This window comes from Rana temporaria, chromosome 5 (assembly GCF_905171775.1).
Source record: "Rana temporaria chromosome 5, aRanTem1.1, whole genome shotgun sequence".
Taxonomy (NCBI): domain Eukaryota; kingdom Metazoa; phylum Chordata; class Amphibia; order Anura; family Ranidae; genus Rana; species Rana temporaria.
In genome coordinates, this window is record NC_053493.1 from 348,079,212 (window position 1) to 348,104,593 (window position 25,382).

Below are 25,382 nucleotides of genomic sequence, written 5' to 3' on the forward strand. Positions count from 1 at the left end.
ATTACCTGTTGCGTCTTATGGACAGGAAGTGAAGAGAAATCTCTCCAAAGGGGCACACTGAGCAAAACATAACTTGACAGGGGTTTTAACCATTCCCTACTCTATTCAAAGGTTGGGCTATACATACACCTTAATGCCCCGTACACACAATTGGAACTTTTCCATCGGAAATTCCAACCGTGTGTATGCCCTATCGGAGTAATTCCATCGGAAATTCTGATGAATTCCATCGGAGTTTAAATAGAGAACGGGCTGGATTCAGGTAGATCTGAGGCATTTTTACGGCGACGCAGCGTATCGTATTTACGCTACGCCGCCGTAAATCAGAGAGGCAAGTGCTGTATTCACAAAGTTACGTCGGCGTAGCGTAAATGGGGCCGGCGTAAGCGCGCCTAATTCAAATGAGGATATGGGGGCGTGTTTTATGTTAATTATTGATGACCCGACGTGATTGACGTTTTTCCCGAACGGTGCATGCGCCGTCCGTGGAATTTCCCAGTGTGCATTGCTCCAAAGTACGCCGCAAGGAGGTCATTGGTTTCGACGTGAACGTAAATTACGTCCTGCCCCATTCACGGACAGGTTACGCAAATAACGTAAAATTTTCAAATTTTGACGCGGGAAAGAGCCATTCTTATCATTGGCTACGCCATCTAGGGGACAGCTTTATCTTTACGTGGCGTATCTCTTACGGAAACGGCGTATCTTTACTGCGACGGGCAAGCGTACGTTCGTGAATCGGCATATCTAGTCATTTACATATTCTACGCCGAAATCAACGGAAGCGCCACCTAGCGGCCAGTGGAAAAATTGCACCCTAAGATACGACGGCGCAGGCCGTCGTATCTTAGCTAGGTTTAAGTGTATCTCAGTTTGAGCATACACTTAAACTTACGACGGGCTTACATTCCGAGTTACGTCGGTGTATCTACTGATACGCCGGCGTAACTCTTTATGAATCCAGCCCAACATGTTCTCTTTTACTCCGATGGAATTCCGTCAGAATTCCGACGTGATTTTGATCAGATCATGTGTACGGGGCTTAAGGCATCTTTATGTAAACCAGCTTGTAATTTAGGTTTAATGGCTCTTTTGCAAGTGAAAAAAGATAAGACTTTATTTCAGTAGTAATAAGCAGCTTTTTACTTGGTCCTCAGTCAAAGTTGGCCATTTGTACTTCAGTAGGAACTGGAGCACTAAAGTCCAAAAGTTTATATTTCCAACATATGGCAGCATACTGAATAACATTGTCTCATGTGTCAGAGGATGTCAGCTTGTTATATTCTCCTCCAGGTACCACTGTCAACTGAACAGATTCATCTTCATTTTGAGGTCTCGTAAATGTAGCTTTAAACTTCATTTCAGGATCTGGGCAGAATAAGTATTGATAGACAAAAGCAGAGAGGATACCACCCATCATTGGACCAATCCAGTAAACCTGCAGAGAGTTGAAGAAAAAGAAAATGTGTAACACACTGTATTCGATTTCAGATATTATTCAACATACTGTATACATTTTTTTTGTAAATTCTCCTTTGGGAGGTAGATTAAAGATAAAAATTTTAGCTGTTTTTCCCGCGCCTGCGCCTGCCGTGTAGAGCGGACCGCGCAGGCGCCGTAAATTGCCGAGCGTCACTCGTGTATCTTCGGAAGCCGTGACGCGCTATCGAAGGCTGTCAATCAACTTGCTTGTCTTGAAGGGAACGCCTATACCAGGAAGTAATCCCCGCTCGGAGGCATAGAAGAGATACTGCTATAACGATAAGTACCAAAAAAAAAAAAAAAAAGACCAGCATACTGCAGATGTCAGCAGTATGCTGGATCTAACTGCAGAAAGTTGATTTTTGGGTGAACTCCCGCTTTAAGAAGATGTGAGGTAAGGTAGAAAGATGAGAGGAAAAGGGAGATGAGAGAGAAGATAGATAAAAGAAGGGAGGAATAAAAAGCAGGGGGGGAGGCAAAAAAATTAGTGCAGAGGGGTAAAGGTGAGAAGTAGGAAGGGATCCAGAGAACAGAAGAGAAGGGGAGAGAAGGGAAGAGAAGAGACTAGGAGAGGAATGCAGCAGAGGAGAGAAGAAGGGAGAAGAGAAAATGAGAACGGGTAAAGAGGGAAGAGGAGAAGGACAGGAATAAAGGAGAGCTGACAGGAGATAAGAGAAGGAAAGGAAAATACATATAGAAAAGACCAACAAGTAAGCACTGGTCCGCCTTTCCTCAATCCTTGAATCCACAAATGGGTGCAGGTTCAGATTGTGATTGTGTGCATATGGAAAGAAAAGAAACAAGATAACATCATGCCAACTCCTGTTTAAAAATCCAACTTCTTTATTCAATCAATTAAGACCTGTACAGGCATCCCTTATGAACTCTGATGTCTTCAAGATGATTGTGGTCTTAATTAGGGATGCACAGATACCATTTTTTTAACACAGAGTACGAGTACCAATACTTTCTTGCAGGTACTCACCGATACCAATTACCGATACCTATCGCCTAGGAAGAGGGGTGGTTTTGGAGGTGGCCGGGGGGGGGGGTGTTGTTCGGGAGCTGGGTGACAGCAGGCTGGGAGGGGTAAGTGAGAGCAAGGTAGTTGAGAGTGGGGTGAAATAGGGATTGGGGGTGGGAGAGTTGGGATGGAAAAGGCTGTGATCGCTGGGGGGAAGAGGATGGGGCTAGGAGGGTTATTGGGAGACATGGGGGCAGAGGTGACAGCTGGTAGATGGAAGGGGGAGTCAACAGGCAGATGTGACAGCAGTGACTGCAGGCATGGTACAGGAGACCATGAGAGACTGCAGGCATGGTACAGGAGACCTTGATAGACTGCAGGCATGGTACAGGAGACCGACAGACTGCAGGCATGGTACAGGAGACAGTCGGGGACTGCAGGCATGGTACAGGAGACAGTCGGGGACTGCAGGCATGGTACAGGAGATCGTCGGGGACTGCAGGCATGGTACAGAAGACAGCCAGAGCCTGCATGGTACAGGAGACAGCCAGAGACTGCAGGCATGGTAAAGGAGTCTCTCAGGGGAGAGGAGCTAGCCAGACAGCACACGGAGGAGGAAGCGAGCCCCCGCTGCTCAGTACAACATGATTCCGTCCGTACAGTGTCTTCATATAGAGTCCCTTCTGTTCTCTGCCTCAGCATCCAGCCAGGGAGAGCCCGGATCCAGCGCTCGGTGTGGCCGGGAGTCAGAGCTGAAGGATGGAGGTGTGTAGCCAGGAGAAAAGGCTTGTGGGCTGTTAGGATGGGTGGGTCTGCACCTAGCGATGCCACTGGGAGGAGGAATCGGGAATGGCACTGTCCAGAGGGGAGGAGGAGGTGGACCGCCCCCAAGCGACATCACTTCCGGTATTGGAGCATTTTTGCGAGTACTGATACTCGCAAAAATGGCTAGTATCGGCGCCGACACTAGCATCTGTATCTGTGCAACAATAGTCTTAATTGATTGAATAAAGAAGATGGAGTTTTAAATGGGAGTTGTTGTGTGGTTATCTGGTTTATTTCTAGAAGAGAAGTGAAGGAGGAAAAAGGAGAGAAGAGAGGGTAGAATAGAGGGAAGAGGAGACAGGACAGAGAAAAGATTGATAAAAATAATATTTAGATTAAACTTTTTTAAAGCCAGGCTAAAACTTTTTTGATTTGCTATAAAGTAAGGAAAAAAACCTCAGTTGGATAATTATTTGTCCCCATTGCGGAGATTGGGAGTGATATAAATATCTTCACTCTCTCGGTTAGGTTATTGTCACTGGCCCAGATTCAAGAAGCAATTGCGCCCGTGTAACCATAAGTTACACGGCGCAATTGCTTACTTGCTCCGGTGTAACGAGTGCTCCTGATTCAGGAACCTCGTTACACCGACTGCAGCCTAAAATCTGCGCGGCATAAGGCACTTATGCCTCGCAGATTTTAGGCTGCATTCTTGTGCTTGCCGCTAGGGGGTGCTCCCATTGTGATCAGCGAGTAGTATGCAAATTGCATACTACCAACTGATTCACAAACTTGCGCAGGCCCCGCGCAAGCCAGGTACGGAGTTTCCGTACGGCAACTTTAATAGTAGGGGCAGCCAATGCTAAAGTATAGCCGCCGATCCCGCGACGTGAAATTTGAATTTCACGTCGTTTGCGTAAGTGCTTCGTGAATGGTGGACGCTGGACGCCATTCACGTTCACTTTGAAGCAAATGACGTCCCTGCGACGTCATTTGCCGCACTGCACGTCGGGAAAGTTTCCCGACGAAGCATGCGCTGTACGCTCGGCGCGGGAGCGCGCCTAATTTAAATGATTCCCGCCCCCGGCGGGATCATTTAACTTGCGCACGCTTACGCCGGGCAAATTTGCCGGCGCGCCCTCGCAATTCACGGAGCTACTGCTCCGTGAATCGAGGGCAGCACAAAATATTTGCGGGGGCGCAGGGCAAAATCGTTGCCCTGCTCCCCCGCAAATATCGCGCAATTCTACTTGAATCTGGGCCACTGTCTGTTTCTCCCTGTCCCAGTGACATCTGCTCCCCACATTTTTGTTCTGCCGCCTCAGAGACAGGAAACAAGGTGAGAACTTCAAATGAGGTAACAGACAGCAATAAAAACTTGATAGAAGTATTTAACCACCTCAATACTGGGCACTTTCACCCCCTTCCTGCCCAAGCCATTTTCCAGCTTTCAGCACTATCACAATTTGAATGACAATTGCGCGGTCATGCAATATTTTACCCAAATGAAATTTAATAATTTTTTCCCCACAAATAATATTGGTGGTATTTGATCACTTCTGCAGTTTTTTTTTTCACTATAAACAACAAAAGAGCGACAATTTTAAAAAAAGCAATATTTTTTACTTTTTGCTATAATAAATATCCCCAAAAATATATAAAAAAAAAAATTTCCCTCAATTTTGGCCGATACGTATACTTCTACACATTTTTGGTAAAAAAAAAAAAAAAATCGCAATAAGCGTATATTGATTGGTTTGCACAAAAGTTATAGTGGCTACAAAATAGGGGGTAGATTTATAGCATTTTTATTTTTTTTATTTTTTTTACTAGTAATGGCGGCGATCAGTGATTTTTATCGTGACTGCGATATTGCGGCGGACACACCGGACACTTTTGACACTATTTTGAGACCAGTCACATTTACACAGTGAACAGTGCTATAAATATGCAGTGAGTACTGTGTAAAATTTGACTGGCAGGGAAGGGGTTAACACTAGGGGGCGATCAAGGGGTTAAATGTGTACCCTAGTGAGTGATTTTAACTGTAGGGGAAGGGGACTGACTAGGGAAGGTGACCGATCTGTGTCCCTATGTACAAGGGACACAGCATCGGTCTCCTCTTCCTGACAGGGCGTGGATCTCTGTGATTACACACAGAGATCCACGATCCTGCTCAGTTACTGGGCAATCGCGGGTGCCCGGCGGACATCGCGGCCGCCGGGCACGCACATCGGGTTCCCAGTAACGCGGCCGGCACATGTGTGCGCCCCCTAGTAGCTCAGCAAGGCGAGGACATCATATGACGTCCTCCCAGAACAAGAAACCTATCGTGCCACCGTCAATTGACGGCGGCCGGTAGTAAAGTGGTTAATCTTCATGTGTCTATTTAAAATGTAAACAGTAGTAGTCTCCGGAGTACTACTGACATTGCGTTGAATCCATTAAGCAGTTCTTATTAGTTTTCATTCTCTTGCTATATATCATGCCTATACTGTATAATGCATAGACACTTTTTCACACTTACCCAATGGCTATCCCACTGGTTAAACACAAGGCTTGTTGCTAGTGATCGTGCTGGGTTCATGCTGGCACCCGTGTATTGAATCTAAGCAGGAAGAAAAAAAAATAGATATACATTAGTTAAAAATAAGAATACCGTAGCTAAAGTGCATCTATGAGGATAGGTACAAACATGCAGTCAGTGAAGACTAAAACGTCTCTCTACTCCCATTCTGCCTACACCAGGTCAATGTCTCTCTAGCAATAAAGTAAGAATCAGAATGTCAGCAATTGTAGCTTCCATATTTCTATATTCAAAGATTATCTTTAAACAAGGGTCACCATGCGTCAATGGAAGGTTTTTATATAATGGCATCTGAACCACACAGCAGCTCATTGAGTGTAACATGTAAAAAATATTTAGGAATAGTGTTGTCTTCTGACCAATATAAATTTAGTGCATTTATAATTAAAACAATCTTTGTAGGTGCTAAGCAGTCCTTTAAAGAGGAAGCAGATGTTGGCATTCTCTGCCCTTAAAGTATATGTATAGCCAAACCCTTTTTGGGTAGAGTAGAGAATGATCAAAACCTATTAGTTTAGTTTTGGCAGTATGTACCCCATTGTGGAAATTTCAATTTACTTCACAAGAGGGGTAATACACTCTTTAAGCCCTGTACACACGATCGGTTTGTCTGATGAAAACGGACCGATGGACCGTTTTCATCGGACAAACCGATCATTTTTCTCAGCACGTCGTAGTGTTTTACGTCACCGCGTTTGGACACGGTCGGATTTTTGACCGATGGTGTGTAGGCAAGACTGATGAAAGTCAGCTTCATCGGATATCCGATGAAAAAATCCATCGGATTAGATAACATCAGATCGTGTGTACAGGGCTTTAGACAATTATCCCAAAAACAATGGCCTCCATTGGAAAATTTCCCTAACATCTTGTTCTTGGGATAACTCAAAAATTTTGGATTTTCCCTCACAAGTGGTACACTGCAAAATTGTAAAAAAAAGGACAGTGCAAATGTTGGATGGTTAGTTCACCACACAGAGCTATGTCTCTTTGGAACTTGAGGTCCTATGGTCTGCACAGTTGCCTGACTGCCTTTCTCTGTGAAAAGTTGCCTTAAACAGCTGTAAGACTTCACCATGATAAGCAGAGAAAGGAACATTTGAGTTTTGCTCATGAGGATGCACAGCAATGTCTTGTCTGAGGAAACCTATGATCCACAATGTAGGGCCATACGATATTGCTCAAAAAATATTTTTTTTTATAATCAAAGTATTGTGACAACTATTTGACTATATTCGATATTGTGATACCAATCTTTACACTTTATTACCATAAAACTTCTTAGCTCTGTAAGTATATGTCTTTTTAATACATATTGGCCATGTATACATATGTATATTGTTACTATATCATATTGATATATATGTCCCCATAGTCAGCTTTTGCTTCTTGTCCCTCAGATTGTCACTTGTTCTGGGATATTTGCATTAATGGACTTTACCAAAATTTGTTAGTTTATTGTTTACATACATGTTTATATTTTGTCTGATTATGTGATCTGTTTATGCGTTTTTTTATATATATATATATATATATATATATATATATATATATATATTAGATATTCAAGCTCCTGAAAAACCGCACCAATGCGCGCAACATGTAGAGCGATCCCCACGAGCGCCTTTTCATCACAACTCAACCACCTAATGTAGCAAACAATTTTGGATATATATTGATACTGTATGTTCCAACAACTGTACATTTTAAACACTCAACCAATTGTCTGTATTATAGGTGGTATGAGAGTCTACGAGGTCAATCATTTATATGTTTTTTAGTATGTGTCTATATACATTGGGCCAGATTCACGTAGAAATGGGCTACGATGCGGCGGCGTAACGTATCTCATTTACATTACACCGCCGCAAATTTTCAGCGTAAGTGCTTGATTCACAAAGCACTTGCCTGTAAACTTGCGGCGGTGTAACGTAAATCCACCCGGCGCAAGCCCCCCTAATTCAAATGGGGCGGGGACCATTTAAATTAGGCAAGTTCCTGCGCCGAACGTACTGCGCATGCTCCGTCCCTAAAAAATTTCCGATGTGCATTGTGCTAAATGACGTCGCAAGGACGTCATTGGTTTCGACGTTAACGTAAATGGCGTCCAGCGCCATTCACGGACGACTTACGCAAACGACGTGAAATTTAAAAATTCGACGCGGGAACGACGGCCATACTTAACATTGGTTAGACCACCTGGAGGGCATGCTTAGTTTTACGCAACGTATCTCTACGGAAACGACGTAAATTTAGAGCGACGGGCAAAGCGGACGTTCGTGAATTGGCGTAACTAGTCATTTGCATATTCTACGCCGACCGCAATGGAATCGCCACCTAGCGGCCGGCCTAGAATTGCAGCCTAAGATCCGACGGTGTAAGTCACTTACACCTGTCGGATCTTAGGGCTATCTATGCATAACCTGATTCTATGAATCAAGCGCATAGATACGACAATCGTATCTCAGAGATACGATGGTGTATCAGGAGATACGCCGCCGTATCTCTTTTGTGAATCTGGCCCATTGTTTTTAACTTTATCCGATTAAAATATAAATCATTTTTTAAACAAATCTATTGCCGCGTACAGACTATCAGACATTCCAACAACAAAACCGTCGATACATTTCCGACGGATGTTGGCTCAAACTTGTCTTGCATACACACGGTCACACAAATGTTGTCGGAAATCACGAGCGACAAGAACGCGGTGACGTACAACACGTACGACGGCACTATTAAAGGGAGGTTCAATACCAGTCATGTTAGTAGAAGTTTGGTGAGAGATGTTTCACGTTTTTCAGCCTCATGCTTTTCAGTCCGTTACAGCGTGACAAATGTGCTATCTCCATTACAAACGCTAGGTTTACCAGACCAAGCGCTTCTGTCTCGTACTTGATTCAGAGCATGCATGGAATTTTATGTGTAGGAATTGTTCACACACGATCGTAACTTACGAGAACGGATTTTGTTGTCGGAAAATTTGAGAACCAGCTCTCAAATTTTGTTGTTGGAAATTTGGACAACAAATGTCCGATGGGGCCTACACACGGTCGGAATTTCCGACCCAAAGCTCCCATCGAACATTTGTTTTTGGAAATTCCGAGTGTGTGTACGTGGCATAAGCGTGCCTATAAAGTCCATATCTTTATCCAACCAATCTATTCCTCAGAAATAGGTGAAAAAAATAAACACAATCCAATCTTTTAGTAATTTAATAAATAATCTAAAATGTATTTAACATAATTATAAAAAAAAAATGAAAACCATCTTAGGTTTGTTTACATTCCCACAGTGCCAGGCATCTGTCATTTAGCCACGTGAGTGCTGCATGGAAATATCATATGGTGGCAGGTCATCCTGATTGAAGATTACAATGCTGGATGACGTGAATAGGGATGGATGAATGGGCTTAGGTTTAGCTTGTGAGAGGATCTGTGAAACCAGCAAGTTCTGAAAAACTCTCAACATTGTAAAAAAAAATATGGTCAATTACATCAACCAGGATCCCCAAGCCCTGTGTTTATAACACCACAGCAGTCAGAAATCTTTAATTTAGTGACAAGATTGTAACAGGGAACCGTTAAATGACATGATTGGCAATGGATTGATATTGGGGGACGTTGTTACATTTACATATTTGCTTTTTTTGTGGGGGGGGGGGTGTGTGTTAGTAATAAGGGGTAATAATGTGCCGCTTTACTCATTCTCATGGGATGGGGCAGATATCTAAGGCCATCCTTATTATAAAAAGGGACTTCCAAAATCCTTTCAAAACACCACATCTTTTTTTTGATGGTCCAGATTTAGGGACGTCGCCCTTGTCCTTCGACATTGGACATTCGACATTGGAACAAGGTATATAAATTTCAATTTATATGGGTCACATACATATCACATGGTACTCTCAGGAACCATAACACCTGCTGGTAACACTATGGTCCTCAGACTAGAAAGGTGTAGTGCCAGTGTCCACCAGCGGGTGTCTCCCAGCAGTCAGCAGGTTCCAGGAACAATTTTGCACCTGATTCTGGCTGTTGGGAGGGTATTTAGCCCCTCCTATAGGTTTCTATAGTGCCTCAGCATTTTGCCTGTATGCCCATGTGCTTTGTTCCTGGTAAGCTGTAACCCTGATCATGCCTGCTTGTACCTGCTCTCCCCATTTTGACCCATTCCTGGTCTGCTATTCCTTCCTCCTCAGCCTTATGCTGCTCTGCCGTATTAACCTGCAGTCTACACAGCTTAGTCAGTTAGTTTTAGGAAGGTTTAATCTCGTTTACTTTATTTGGAGTCATTGTTACTGGTTAGGTTACATTTAGGTTAGGTTTACATTAGTGCAGGCTGTGGGAAGGTGTGTAATCACACGCCTTCCTGCACTAAAAATGCAATGTAGGTTAGGAGATGCGTGGGGGTATAATTAATTATAATGGCACCCCGAGGCACTGGAAACTGCACTGTACTATGCAGTTTCCCTGCAGGCCGTGCTTTCTTAAAAGGTGCAGGGACTATTTCACTGCATGTTCATTGGGTACATCAGCCAATTCAAACAAATCGGCTGCTGTGCCCGAGCAAATGTGATCGAGGGGAAACTGTAGATGTGAACCTAGCCTCATAAAGGTTCTCTAGGTTGTTTTTTCTGAATTTGGGTGTTTATTTTAATTGTTAACATAAAACAACATAAAAGAAAAAGAAAATAAACAAATAAACAAAACCCTTAGAAATTTGGTAAAGAACAGCTGACGGACTTTAGCGGTACCAGAAGAGGACAATGAAAATCCAATAGATAAAAAAAATATTGGGCCAGATTCACGTATCTCCACGTAACTTAGCCGCGGCGTAACGTATTCCATTTACGCTACACCGCCGCAAGTTTACAGCGTAAGTGCCTGATTCACAAAGCTCTTACCTGTAAACTTGCGGCGGTGTAATGTAAATGCGCTCGGCGCAAGCCCGCCTAATTCAAATGGGGCGGGCACCATTTAAATTAGGCGCGTTCCCGCGCCGAACGTACTGTGCATGCTCCGTCTGGAAAATTACCCGACGTGCATTGCGCTAAATGACGTCGCAAGGACGTCATTGGTTTCGACGTTAACGTAAATGGCGTCCAGCGGCATTCACGGACGACATACGCAAACGACGTGATTTTTCAAATTTCAACGCGGGAACGACAGCTATACTTACCATTGGCTAGTCCACCTATAGGGCAGCCTTAGTTTTATGCGGCGCATCTCGACGGAAACGACGTAAAGTTAGAGCGACGGGTAAAGCGGACGTTCGTGAATCGCTGTAACTAGTCATTTGCATATTCTACGCCGACCGCAATGGAATCGCCACCTAGCGGCCGGCCTAGAATTGCATCCTAAGATCCGAGGGTGTAAGTCAATTACACCTGTCGGATCTTAGGGCTATCTATGCGGAACTGATTCTATGAATCAGCCGCATAGATACGACAAACGTATCTCGTAGATACGACAAGCGTATCTCAGAGATACGACAAGCGTATCTCAGAGATACGACGGCGTATCAGGAGATACGCCGTCGTATCTCCTCTGTGAATCTGGCCCATTGTCTTTATTACAAAAGTTAAAATTGTTCAACATACTTTTTCTAAAAGAAAACCATTAGCTCAATACATATAACATGTTATACATATATTGAGCTAATGGTTTTCTTTTTGAAAAAGTATGTTAAAATATTGTCTTTATTACAAAAATTTTAATTTTTTATCTATTAAATGTTCATTGTCCTCTTCTGGTACTGCTGAAATCCGTCAGCTGTTCTTTTCCAAATTTTAAGTATTTTATAGGATGTGGTACCCATGTGGCACATAATTCTCTAAGCAAACAAACAAAACCCCTCATAATACCACCCTTTAAACAAAAACACCCTTTTTTTGAAGGCAAGCCTTGTTGCAAAAGAAAGAAAAGAAACTGTGTTAACGTAAAAAAAAGATCCTATCAATATAAAATACAATCACCTAAAAGTAAATAAAAACCCTGATGATTCGGCCAGTACGTCTGTTTATTTTTTAACTTCATTTAACAGCCCAAACTAACCAGTAAGGTAGCAGTTAAAGAACTGAGACAAACCATTTAATACCAACAAGGGTGCTTAAATTATTTTTTCACTTACATTTTTTGCTATTGTGATAGCATTGGGCAGATGACAGGTACTGAAACATCGGGGATCAGGGGGAAGGGGAGTGGTTTGACACCACATACGAGTTAGGTAAAAGTAATCTATAATAAACCCAAATGTGTTGCGCTATCCAACAGTTAAATTGCAAATGCATAAATAAATATATGAAAATACATTAAGTGGAGAATAAAAATAAATCAATACATATAAGTGCTCATAAATACAAATCAATGACAATGTCATGTAATTGCTTAGAAAATCAATTCAGATAAGTCCCACATAAGCAAGAAAGTGCTCAGTGCAAAGTCCATAGAAAAATCCATCTGCTGATAATCCAGCTAGATAAGTGACTCTTCACCCAGGTGTGCACCATCGGTCACAAGCTGCCTACTAGATTTTAAGACCTCAAAAGAAGAAGGTCTGGCAGCGTTTTGGGCAATAACCCACAAGGATAGATGGATAATGACTCCCAGGTATCAGATGGAACTCATCCCACCGGCTGCAGCAATCCACCGCATGGTATATAAAATTCAGTATTGGGCAAGAGGAAGACAATCTCTCATAGTGTAGTAGTTATTAAAATCCAACTTTTCTGTTTCATTGTATTTATTGGTTTTAAGCCACAATGTAAAAAAGCAAAAGCAAGCATATAGGTCACCCGCGCTAAGGGGCTAAGGTATGATCAAGTATTTCAGAAGAATCTAAAAGGAATACAAAAATTACAGTCGTATTTAAACCTTCATGGGACTGGGATGATATTGAAGGATAATTAAATGGGTAATGGAAAGAAAAGGGAAGGGAAAAATGCCATACACCACAGCCTACTCACAGTCATCCCAGGGGTGGCCAACTCCTGAGACCAACCCCAAAGGATGGAGTCTGTAAGAACGAGAAGAAAAAAGAACCAGAAAGAAGGTAAGGAAAGACAGAGACTAGAGAAAGAAGGAGGAAAAAAAGGGAGGAAAATAACTCAAATACGCCATCGGAAGCAGCCAGAGAAGGCCCAAAACAAGCCGTTTGGAGTGAGGGAAACTCATAGGAAATACAAGGCTCCCAGACTTTGAGAAATTTAGGATGTGAGTCATCTGCTCATGGAGCAGCAAGGCAGTCATACGTGACTTCACCCCTTGAAAGGCAATGCACGGGGTCCTCCAGGCCTGGGCTATGGTCCGGCAATGCAATAGGGCCAACTTTGCACCCCTGTGGGTGTATTAAAAGAACATTTTGCAACTGTTTTCCAAGTCTTACTAAAATCCAACTTTTAATACAATTAAAACTACTTGCAAACATAGGCAGAGAAATCGTAATTCCCATTCAGCGCCTCGGCGGGCGTGATGACATCACTGCTTTAGCGGAGCCCTAAAATTAATCTATAGCCAGGTGAACAAAACTGATACAAAGCTTGTGGCTCTTCAAGCTTGTGTACTAGACACCTTTAAAAAGCTGAAGAGATCAAACAGGTACATTCCTTTTACTTTCTGTGTACTTATCATTGAGAATTCATGGTCTTGAGAAAGAACAAGATATTCCTTGAATTTTAGTTACTACCTGATTTATTACCTTTAATTACAACCTCACTAGGGGTTTATCACTGTGCTAGGCAGTGAAAAATCATATCATTGTCTAGTCATGGTTTATTAAACATACATCAAAATGATGTATTCAGAGTGGAGTAAGAAACATTCCTGTACTCCGCACTAGTACTACATGTGATTTTTAGGTAAGCGCTGGAGGGGCAGAGCAGAGAGTGGTAACTGACAGTCACTGCTCTCTGCTCAGGGCTGACTGAGAACTGAGTGAACAGCAGTCACGTGATCACTCAGTTCTTGGGCTTAGAGCTGCCCAGGGCAGCTGCAGCATCAGACGGATGCTACAACAGGGAGGTTGGTACAGTATATATGTTTTTTTACTATTCTTACACTTCTTCTTTAAAATGTATCTTTAAAATGTAAAATTATATAATCTTTTCCACATTGTGTGTCACTTATTTATTATCTACTCCTATTAATCTGAAAGATCCACAATTACTTTCTTATATTCTGTATTCATTATGCCCTGTGAGTAGACAATGCTGTGTCACATATTTTACAGAGTCTGCCTTCTGAACCACAGAGGTGCTGAGAAGAGGAGTTACAGGAGGTGGAGTCAGTACAGAAATCACTGCTTGCAGGCAGCAAGGTACCATGGGATATGTAGTCCTTAGAAATTGAAAGGAAACTGAAGAGGAGAAGCTGCAAAGAATGCTGGGAATCCAGAGTCTATTTAGTTCTGAAAACAAAAACATGGAAAAGGCTTGTGTCCTTTTAATTATTTTCTCTTATGGGCCTGAATGGGATGGATTGGAGGTAGAAGGATGGAAACTAATCAGTTTACATCTATTTGCCTATAGACCTAACATGGGTGCATTAGGCTCCATTTTTCTCTTCTGCAATAAAATAAACTTACCTATTTGTTCACAGTATTCTGCAGCATGTACACTAAACTTATCATGCACAGCTCAGTTTATGTTTCCATCACTGTGCCACTGGGCCCCAATTAATGATTCCTGCAGATGTGCAGGAGTCACTTCATGTCGCACCAGCCAATCAAATTGGCCAAAGACCGGCAAAAGGAAGAATTCGGAAAGATGCTGGGAGTGTCGGGACAAGGCCATCCAGCACCCAGGGCAAAGATGCCAAACTATGTCCCTCCCTTCCCTTTGGGTTAGGGTCAGGGCGCCCACATCCCTGCAATAAATCAATAAGCCCAGGGCAGCCATCCCTCCTGCCCCCCCTTTGTCCCCACCCTCAGTGAGAAACCTCACAGATGATAGACTGACTTTACTTCCTCTTTAAGTTGTCACAGGAACAGGAGGTGAGGGAAATACTCCAAGAGGGGAACACTTGTCTACATTGGGAATCTTCTTGCTTTGAAAAGTCTTCCTGTTAGGTCTCTGAGACAGAAACTAAAAGGGAAATCTCTATGATGGGACACAAACAGTAAACAACATAATGGAGGTTTAACTATTTCTTATAAGTAAAACAAAAAAAGTTTTGACCTTCCATTTACTGTAATGGTACTTTCACAATCCGAAAAGAACACAGATAAGTGACATGGCTCATTTAAACAACCTCTAGAATGTGGGGATACCGTATTTTCCGGCGTATAAGACGACTTTCTGGATGCAAAAAAATGCATCCAAAGTCGGGGGTCGTTTTATACGCCGGGTACGGTCTCCGTGCTGCTGCGAGCGTCAATGATTTAAAAGACGCTCCTTCTCCTCAGCGTGTTCTGTGATAGGAGGAACACAAATCTTCCCAGCAGCGCCTCTGTTCTGTGTTCCTCCTATCACAGATGCCTTCTCATCCTCGGACGAGATGAAAAGACGTCTGTGATAGGCGGAACACAGAACAGAGGCACTGCTGGGAAAATTTGTGTTCCTCCTAACACAGGACAGTCTGAGGAGAAGGCGCGTCTTTTAAATCATTGACGCTCGCAGCACGGAGACTGTCACCGCCTATTCAGAAAAAAAGTGAGTAAATGCACCGTTTGCAGTGATGGCACAGAGAGGGGGCAAGTGATGGCACAGAGAGGGGGCAAGTGATGGCACAGAGAGGGGGCAAGTGATGGCACAGAAAGGGGGCAAGTGATGGCACAGTGAGGGGCAAGTGATGGCACAGTGAGGGGCAAGTGATGTCACAGTGAGGGGCAAGTGATGTAATGGCACAGTGAGGCATGTAATGGCACAGTGAGATTTGAAAAAGCCTGTTTCTGTCAGCGGTTCTGGCTACCCTCAGCTTCCAGAAAGACTAGTAAGAAGGGGGTAGTCTTATACAGTGAGTATATCCCAAAACCCAAAATTTTCCTGGAAAATTAGGGGGTCGTCTTATACGCCGGAAAATACGGTATGTATTTGCTTATGATGTATGTGACACTGCTAGGCCCTGCCACCATGTAAATAATAGCACTGCAAGAGAGCCAGGAGGCTGATTATCATTTTATGTTTTGAAATGATGATGGAAACCCCCTTCAAGAGCAACTGTTTATTTTAACTTGTATTTCGTTTTAAATAAAAGTGGGCCATCAAGTCCTGAAAATGCACTTTATGGCTGCTGTGAACCCACTGAAAAGCTCTACACCTTTGAGTTATCTTCCTCCCAGATCACATGTCCTGGCTCTCAGGTGCTAAATAAAAATCAGCCTCGTTTCTAGAAATGTTTTAGAATAATTCCACTTACTGCAAAAAGATGTCCGATGGTGACTGAAAGGCCAATGATTAGAGGAATGGGGACTTTAATATCACTCCTTTTCTTGTCGCAGGAAGCGAAAATTGTGAAGACCAGCTGAAATGTGATGATCGTTTCCACCAGAAGAGCCTGTCCGTGTGAGATAGATGCATTCTCCTGCAATAGAAATAAAGATTTAGAATTTGAATGAACTATTTGTGAATATTTAATTTCTTCATGAAATTACTGCGTTTAGGCAGTTAGCAGCAGTTGCCATATTGACCAATAACCTATACGGTATAATGAAAGCATTTTTGTAGGGTTTACCACACAGAACTTCCTCAGACTAATGTCTGAGACAGCAAGAAAACATATTTTTTTTTTACATGGAACCTCTGTTAGATTTTTCTCCTTGTCCAACGACATACATTGTCCTGGTATCTCAGTGACAGAAAATAAGAGGAAATCTCAGACAGTAATGCCTAGTACACACAATCGTTTTTCCTGTCGGGAAAACTGCTGTGGTTTTCATTTGGCCGGGAAAACCAGACGTGTGTATGCTCCTTAGCATTTTTCCCGACGGGGAACATATTCTCTTTTTTCTCAACGTGAATCGCGGCGGCTTTTTCCCATAGTTTTCCTATGGGAAACACTGCGAGGGAGCATACACATGGCCGATTTTCCCAACCAAAGTTCTCCTGACAGTTTTCCTGTCGGAAAAACCGGCCGTGTGTACAGGGGAAAAGGGACTGAGCCGTGTCCCGGTTTTCCACTGGGTTTTCCAAGCATTTTTTTGACCGTCGGGAAAACCGATTGTGTGTACTAGGCATAAGGAAAATCATGATAGAGGTTCTGACCCTGGCCCTTCCCTGGAGGTTAAATGGAGGCTATACCTCTTTCCCGCCCTGGAGATTAGATGGAGGTTATAACCCTTTCCTACCCTATCAAAAATGTTTTAGTTATTCTGGATACCCCCTTAGTTCCCCCGGTCAAGCCCTAGACTTCAGGGGGAATCCAGTATATTATGCGCACTCAATGGAATAAAATCTTTTGATTACTTACGTGATCACTGGGACCTACCAGCAGGGGAATTATTTTCGGTATGCACATACAGTGCATTTGGAAAGTATTCACAGCGCTTTACTTTTTCCCATTTTGTTATGTTACAGTCTTATTTCAAAATGGATTAAATTAATTATTTTTATTCAAAAGTCTACAAACAATACCCCATAACGACAATGTGACAGAAGTTTATTTGAAATCTTTGCATGTTTATTAAAAAATAAAAACCAAAAACAAATCCCATGTACATACAGTAAGTATTCGTAGCCTTCGCTCAAACTTTGTTAAAGCACCTTTGGCACCAATTACAGCCTCAAGTCCTTTTGAGTATGATTCTACAAGCTTGGCACACCTATTTTTGGGCAGTTTCTCCCACTCTTCTTTCTAGGACCTCTCAGGCTCCATCAGGTTGGATGGGGAGTGTCTGTGCAAAGCCATTTTCAGATCTCTCCAGAGATGTTCAATTGGGTTTAGGTCTCAGCTCTGGCTGGGCCACTCAAGGACATTCACAGAGTTGTCCCGTAGCCACTCCTTTGTTATCTTGGCTGTTTGCTTAGGGTCGTTGTCCTGTTGGAAGATGAACCTTCGCCCCAGTCTGAGGTCCAGAGCCCTCTGGAGCAGGTTTTCATCAAGGCTGTCTCTGTACATTGCCGCATTCATCTTTTCCTCGATCCTGACTAGTCTCAGAGTTCCTGCAGCTGAAACACATCCCCACAACATGATGCTGCCACAACCATGCTTCACTGTAGCAATGGTATTGGCCAGGTGATGAGCGGTGCCTGTTTTTTTTTTTTTTCAGACAACCCTTACCATTCAGGCCAAAGAGTTCAATCTTTGTTTCACCAGACCAGAGAATTTTGTTTCTCATGGTCTGAGAGTCCTTGAGGTGCCTTTTGGCAAACACCAGGTGGGCTGTCATGTGCCTTTTACTGAGAAGTTGCTTTTGTCTGTCCACTCTACCATACAGGTCTGATTGGTGGAGTGCTGCAGACATGGTTGTTCTTCTGGAAGGCTCTCTACAGATAAATGCTGGAGCTCTGTCAGAGTGACCATTGGAATCTTGGTCACCTCCCTGACTGAGGCCCTTCTTCCCCAAACGCTCAGTTTGTCCTGGTGGTTCAAAACATCTTCTATTTATGGATGATGGCGGCCACTATGCTCATTGGGACCTTTTATACTGCAGAGATTTTTCTGTACCTTTCCCCAGATTTGTGCCTCAATACAATCCTGTGTTGGAGGTCTACAGACAATTCCTTGGCCTTTATTGCTTGGTTTGTGCTCTGACATGCACTGTTATTGTGGGACCTTATATAGACAGGTGTGTGCCTTTCCAAATCATGTCCAATCAACTTAATTTACCACAGGTAGAAAAAATTGTAGAAGCATCTCGAAGATGATCAGTGGTAACAGGATGCACCTGTGCTCAATTTTCAGTGTCATGGCAAAGGGCTGTGAATATTTATATACAAGGGATTTTTTGTTTTTTTATTTTTAATAAATTTGTAAAGATTTCAAACAAACCTTTTTCATGTTTCCATTATGGGGTATTGTTTTTAGAAAATTGAGGAAAATAATTCATTTAATCCATTTTGGAATAAGGCTGTAACATAACAACATGTGGAAAAAGTGAAGCACTGTGAATACTTTCCGGATTCACAGTATATGGCATAAATTGATGAGAGGGAGCAGATGATCAGTGTCCTGTCACTAGGCAGAACAGGAAGATGCCTTGTTTACACAGGCATCCCCCCGTTCTGCCGCTCCGTGACACAATCGTGGGACACCGGCAGACATCGAGTCCGTGGACCCCGTGGGTACGGTCACGGCAGGGGGGCAAGCCCACATGGCGGAAAATTTAAAGGGACGTACCTCTATGCCCATTTGCCTGTCCTTGCCATTCTGCCAACATAAAAGTGCGTGCGCTGGTCGGCGAGTGGTTAAAATAACAAACCCACACATCCCAACCTTCTCATACTCTCCAAAGCTGCTCCATTGCTTGGAAATACGCAACATTTTTAAGTATAGAGGAGCAAGTGACCTCTTCCCAGAATGCAATGCTCAATCTTGAGTGGTCAAATACCAGGTCCAAACACTGTTACAAATGGCAATAGTCATTGACCCTGTGCAAGCTCCAACAGCATCCAATATGGAGATTACACAAGGTTAGAACTGACTACAACAGACATATGGAGAGGTGGGGAAGCACGGAAAGGCGAGTATCAGTGGTAGGGCGTTGTTCTTTAGCCCAGGTTCACATGTGAAATCGCATCTCAAATCGGCGGCATTTGCCGGCAATTGTCGGCAATGACACTGTCCTAATCGGTGCGACGCCGCATCTGCGGCGCTGCACCGATTTCAAAAAGTAGTTCCTGTACTACTTTTTGCGATTTCTGGCCGCGATTTACATAGACATCTGTGCAGAAACCTGCACAGATGTCTCTTAAATCGCGGCCGAAATCCAGACTGCCGGCGGGAGTGAAATCGTGCGAGTTCAGCTGAACTCGCACGGCTTCACTCCCGCAGCCCAGTGTGAACCAGGGCTCAAAGAGGCATACATAACAAAGCCTATTTAAGATGATATAGCTGCTCCATTGTAACATTTTTACACAGGATTTTAATAATAAAGTAAAACATAAGATTAAATCTCATTATTAATTTAAAAATCATAATGAATCATCAAATAATCTATTTCTGCGGCTGTTAAATTGTTTTCCTTGCTGTAGGGCACTCCTTTGCTATAGAAAAGTCTTTCTTAATTCAAAACAGAATACGTTTCCTCATTTCCAGGAAGAAGAAAGATTTGGTAATTAGTCACAAACTACAGAAAGCATATCAATAATTTAATATGTCATTTTTTGAAAAAACCTAGATGTGTAGGATTTATTCCCATACTATTGTAGTGTGTCTGCACATTGTAAGTGCAGTAAACATGGGGTACTGTTAAGTGACATTATAGCTATACAATATACAGTAAAACCTTGGTTTTAGAGTAACTTGGTTTGAGAGCGTTTTGTAAGAAGCGCAAAATGTTTTAATACATTTTGCCTTGATATACAAGCAAGGTCTTGATACAAGAGTAACGTTATGTCACAACTGTGTATAAAAGAGAAGAGAGAAGCCTCCAAGTGTAGCAATATGGTTACATTTAATGAAGGTATAACATTTAGCAACGTATTGCTACACTTAGAGGTGCCTAAGTGTAGCAATATTATGCTCGTAAACCAAGGTTTTACTGTAGCTGTGCTTACATGCAGGGCAGTGTGACAGAGCAGGTCCAAACCCCTGCATTACAGCATTCCAGCTGTATTTTCCATAGAGAACAGCAGTAGATGTTCCCAGTCTAGGACATCTTATCTGTGTACAGAAACTGCAGTATGAAACAGTTGTCAGTGTAGATGTCTAAATCAGCTTTTTAGCAACTTTTTACATGGAGGAATCTAACTTTTATGCCGCGTACACACGATAATTTTTTGGGTTGTAAAAAACAAAGTTTTTTTTAAAAATTTCATTTAAAACCATTGTGTGTGGGCTTCAGAGCATTTTTCGGGTTCTGAAAAAAAAAAAAAAAAAAATCGAACATGCTCTATTTTTTCACAACGTTTTAAACTATGTTGTTTTTCGGGTTGTAAAAAATGGTCGTGTGGGCTTTAACGACGTGAAAAACCCGCGCATGCTCAGAAGCAAGTTATGAGACGGGAGCGCTCGTTCTCGTTCTGGTAAAACTACCGTTCGTAATGGAGTAAGCACATTCATCACGCTGTAACAGACAGAAAAGCGTGAATCTTCTTTTACTAACACGAAATTAGCAAAAGCAGCCCAAAGGGTGGCGTCATCCGCATGGAACTTCCCCTTTATAGTGCCGTCGTACGTGTTGTACGTCACCGCGCTTTGCTAGAGCATTTTTTTTTCACTACCGTGTGTAGGCAACGTCGTTTTAATGATGAAGTTGAAAAAAACATAGTTTTTTCTAGAGGCTGAAAAACGTTGTTTTTTACAACCCGAAAAATGATCGTGTGTACGCGGCATTAGCTCTCAGGGAACCCCTGCCAACAATTACTATACCCACAGCCACTATGGCCTGTGGGAATAATGCTCCTTAATTGGTGGATAGTGGGAAAAATGTCCCCCTTAAACATAACTGAAAAAATCTAAAAGATCTGTTAATGACTTATTGGGGGAAACCAGCACTATAAAAAGGACAGAAGCCCAGAAGCAAGACAAATGTTAAGTCCTTTAAACTCTAATGCGCCGATCTAATGATCGGTTTTCCCGTTGGAAAAAGTCAGATGACAGCTTTTGGTCGGGAATCCCAACCGTGTGTATGCTCCATCAGACTTTTTTCCAATGGAAAAACTGCTGGAAAAAGATAGAAAGCAGGTTCTCTTTTTTCCGTCAGGAAAAAATCAGATCAGAATTTCCTATCGTGTGTACAAATTCCGATGCGCAAAATTCCGACGCATGCTCAGAAACAAATCGACGCATGCTCAGAAGCATAGAACTTCGTTTTCTTGGCTTGTCGTAGTCTTTTACGTCACCGCGTTCTTGGCAGTCAAAAGTTCACCAAACTTTTGTGTGACCGTGTGTATGCAGGGCAGGCTTGAGTGGAATTCCGTCGGAAAAACCATCCAACTTTTTTCCAATTGGGAAAACCATGTGTACGGGGCATTAGGGACTCTTCACACCACTGCACTGCAAATGCAGTGCATTTTTAAAAGTCCTACATGCTGCAGTGCCCCATTGAAATTATTGTAAAAACATGGCACAAAACATGGCAAAAACGCAATGGGAACGCATATGCATTTTTACCATAATTCATTTTGCAACAGAGCAGTGTGAAAGTAGGCTTCATTTCTTTTTATGATCACTTGGGAAAACTACTAGATGGCTAGATCTTTCTATACAGACCCACAATTACTTACTACAGCCAAAGATTTTCTACAAAACTAGGGAGGACTTTCAAGCTCTTTCCCTTATAGTTTTTGCACTTACCTTGGTGACACCGACTGGCCATCTGTCTTGTGGGGTAATAAGGGCCACTATTCCAGCTCCAGCAATTGCCCCCAGGCATTGAACGACAATATAGAAGAGTCCTTTGGCCACTGAGATCTTCCTAGTACATATCATGGCCATTGCTACCGCAGGGTTCAGAAAGGCTTCACATATATGTCCAAAGCAGTGAATTAATATGGCAATACTCAGTCCAAAGCAGAAGGCAATATGGGTTTCACTGTTTCCAACTGGATTCATATTTGCTGTGGATCCCAAACTGATTACCAGGAACAAGAAGACCGCTAAGAATTCTCCAGCCATTGAAGTCCAGAATTCTCTGGTCCATATTCCCTTGAAGGCTGTCATTTTTCAGCAATAGTTGAGAGAGGAAACTCTAGGAGTAATGAAAGATCTTGCAAGTGAGGGGCTCTTCTATTTGAAAAAAGGCAGCAGCGAAACAGGTTGAGCAGGTATTGACGTGTTGGTGACACAACCCCTTTCTTACACCAGAAACTTCTTGCTAGAAATAACTTATCTGTCTACAGCCTGAAGGAATGTGCTCTGATCTCCGAGAGAAGCAGGCCTGTAAAAGCATGGATGAGATGAATATATAAAAATCTAAAGAGGATTATTGTGTGTTAATGCTGGTCCCACCCAGATCATCCTTACCAACCTTGCTGCTACAACATTCTCTGCAGAGTACTGTGAAGTGTCTTGTGTGTACAGACATGAGAACTTTTCATTTCTAGGAAATCTGAACAGGGAAGAGAAGTACTAGAGTACATTACTCATAATAGTGAGTGCTTCTCATAGGTTACATTTTTTTAATATGCGAAGGAAGCTAAATCTGCTAGGAACATCGACAGAAAAAAGACGAGCAGTGACTTCAAATTAGTATTTAAGACCAGGCCTTTTCTGGTGCTTTTTGTTTATGTAGCAAGGTCCCAGGCCTCCTTTGATCCAATGAGAACCGCCAGGTATGGCCGACATCCTTCTGTATATGGTGGGTTGTGAGGCATGGTGGGTGTAGAGTAGTTAAGTTATTGGGCAACAGACACTTTTTGGATACAAAAGAAAGTTTATTTCTCTTAACAAACCCTTTTTTGGGGGAGAGAAGGTTAGGGCCTAGACACCCTTAGATAGCTGCAAGATTAATTGTCAGACTCTGAGACTTAAATAGGAGGACAGTCATGCAGGGAAAAGCATCCAGCAAGACGCCACATATGCATGTGTAGGAATGCTGTCTCCTATGACTTAACAGTTCCTTCACTTTCACTACAATCACTTCTTGTAGTTCTTCAGCACAATGAGCTCCCAGTCTCTCGCTAGACTACCGATTCACTGCCATTGAATCCCTTGAGCTCCTTCAATCTTCAAGGTGGTATCTTCCTCAAGCGTCACCCCCGCTTCTCTGCTGGGTCCCTAGCTTGGCACTCTAGATACCTCTGACGCTTCACCCCACTGGCCTGCTCGGTCCCTGGCTTAAAACCCAAGGCTGCTCTGCAAGCGTCACCACCGCTGGCTGGGTCCCTGTCTTCATTCCCACTGAAGTTAACAGATTCTTTACCGTCCCCAGTTGGTGAGCATACTGCTGTGGTACTTGCTTCAGTTACTCATTTTGGTCCTTGGTAATAAGGCAGATAGTCCCTTACTGGCGACGGTTTCCCCTCCACCTCCGACCATGTCAGGTTCTCCAGCCAACAGAACCGTCACTTTGGTTGGACTGCAAGTCGCAATCCCAACCCTATGCTGCTCTCTTGCATCTGGATACGCCCTCAGAAAGCTTAGCAGCCAGATGTGCCTGGGATAGGCCCAATCTCTGGCCTAGAAGCCTGGGCAATACAATACACGTCCACCCAGACATCTGTCCAGGTGACACAGAACACAGATCACCTGACCTCACCCGAATATATAGGCTCTCCCAGCAGGCCAAGGGATTCAAGAAAACCCCTGCCCATTGGCTGAGATACCCCATATACCCATAACCTGACCTTGAGTTGAGTTGAGTTGGTGGTAGAAGAGAAAAGTGCAACAAGGCCAAACTTAGGGAGAAATAAATAGATCTCTATCAATCAACCAGGATAGCTACTCCTGGCGAGTAAGTTTGTATGGAGCAACCTTGCCTAAACTCCAGGGTGCTATATCTACATGAAAAAATCAGTATTTTTTGCTCGAAATTTTCTTAGAACCCCTAAACATTATATATTTTTTAAAGAAGAGGCCCGAGAGAATAAATTGGTGGTTTTGCAATTTATGTCACACATTTTCAAACGCAATTATTTTGGAACAGATACAATACATAACCCAATTTTTTGGTAAAATAGAAAAGATGAAGTAAATAGATAGCAAACATTGGTTTTGTTTTATGTTTTTAAATGGATAGGGTAACTCCTCAATAGTCTAAATTCTTCTCTTAAAAATTAGATACCAAACAATGTAAATTTTACTATCCATAAATGATTTTTTAAAAGCCTGTACAGGTTACCGCTTTAAATTTATAGAGGAGATCTAGTGATAGAATTACTTCCCATGATTTGACGTTCGCGGTGGTACCTCACATGTGTGGGGTTATAGCTGTTGGCATGCATGGAGGACCAATGAGTGCATTTGCCTTAAATAATAATAATAAATAAAAAAAAAATGTATTTTTATTTTTACACTGTCGCTTTATTGTTCTAATCACATTTATTGCTGCTGTTAGAAGGAATGTAAACATCCCTTGTGACAGAAATTGACATGTGACAGATACTATTTATGGATAGGTCTGGGGTCTATAATCCCAGACCCCAGATCCCTCCTCTGCACTTAAAAGCATTTGATCACACCAAGATCGGTGTGATCAAATGCTTTTGATTTTTAAAAAGGGTGCTGTTTACATCCAGGTAAGAGTGATATAAGGTCATCACTTGCAGTTACTTCCAGCGGAAGCGTCGGCTGGTCGTTCAGAACTCCCGATAGGATAGGAGATCCTGGTAAAGCCGCAGGGGGGTATGGGGACACACAAAAATCCCCTCCTGCTGCTTGTAAAAGCAATCCAGTTACTAGTTAGCCACTAGGATTGCTTTTACAAAAGAGCTGGCTGTCAACTCTAAAAATCTGTACCAGGGTGGCATCATCCTGGTATAAGCACTCAGGTACGTGACTGGTTGGCAAGTGGTTAATAACTCGGCAGAGTGGCAAACCACTAATT

The 25,382-nt window shown here is 42.7% G+C and overlaps 1 protein-coding gene across 1 annotated transcript; it reads right to left on the reverse strand.

Moving 5' to 3' along the window:
• Positions 1-1,090: 1,090 nt before the first annotated feature.
• Positions 1,091-22,857, reverse strand: LOC120941205 (aquaporin-4-like). Its single transcript, XM_040354510.1, has 4 exons — positions 22,193-22,857; positions 16,154-16,318; positions 5,739-5,819; positions 1,091-1,438 (listed from the first exon to the last, which is right to left on the reverse strand). Exons 1-4 carry the CDS (start codon positions 22,556-22,558, stop codon positions 1,253-1,255), a joined length of 798 nt encoding a protein of 265 aa, XP_040210444.1. The 5' UTR covers positions 22,559-22,857; the 3' UTR covers positions 1,091-1,252.
• Positions 22,858-25,382: the final 2,525 nt, after the last annotated feature.

Coding starts and splice junctions, on each gene's coding strand:
- LOC120941205 (XM_040354510.1), bottom strand. CDS start 22,558: ATGACAGCCTTCAAGGGAATATGGACCAGAGAATTCTGGACTTCAATG. Junction 5,820..16,153: donor CCATCGGACATCTTTTTGCA/GTAAGTGGAATT, acceptor CTTCCTGCTTAG/ATTCAATACACGGGTGCCAG. Junction 1,439..5,738: donor ACCAGTGGGATAGCCATTGG/GTAAGTGTGAAA, acceptor AACTCTCTGCAG/GTTTACTGGATTGGTCCAAT.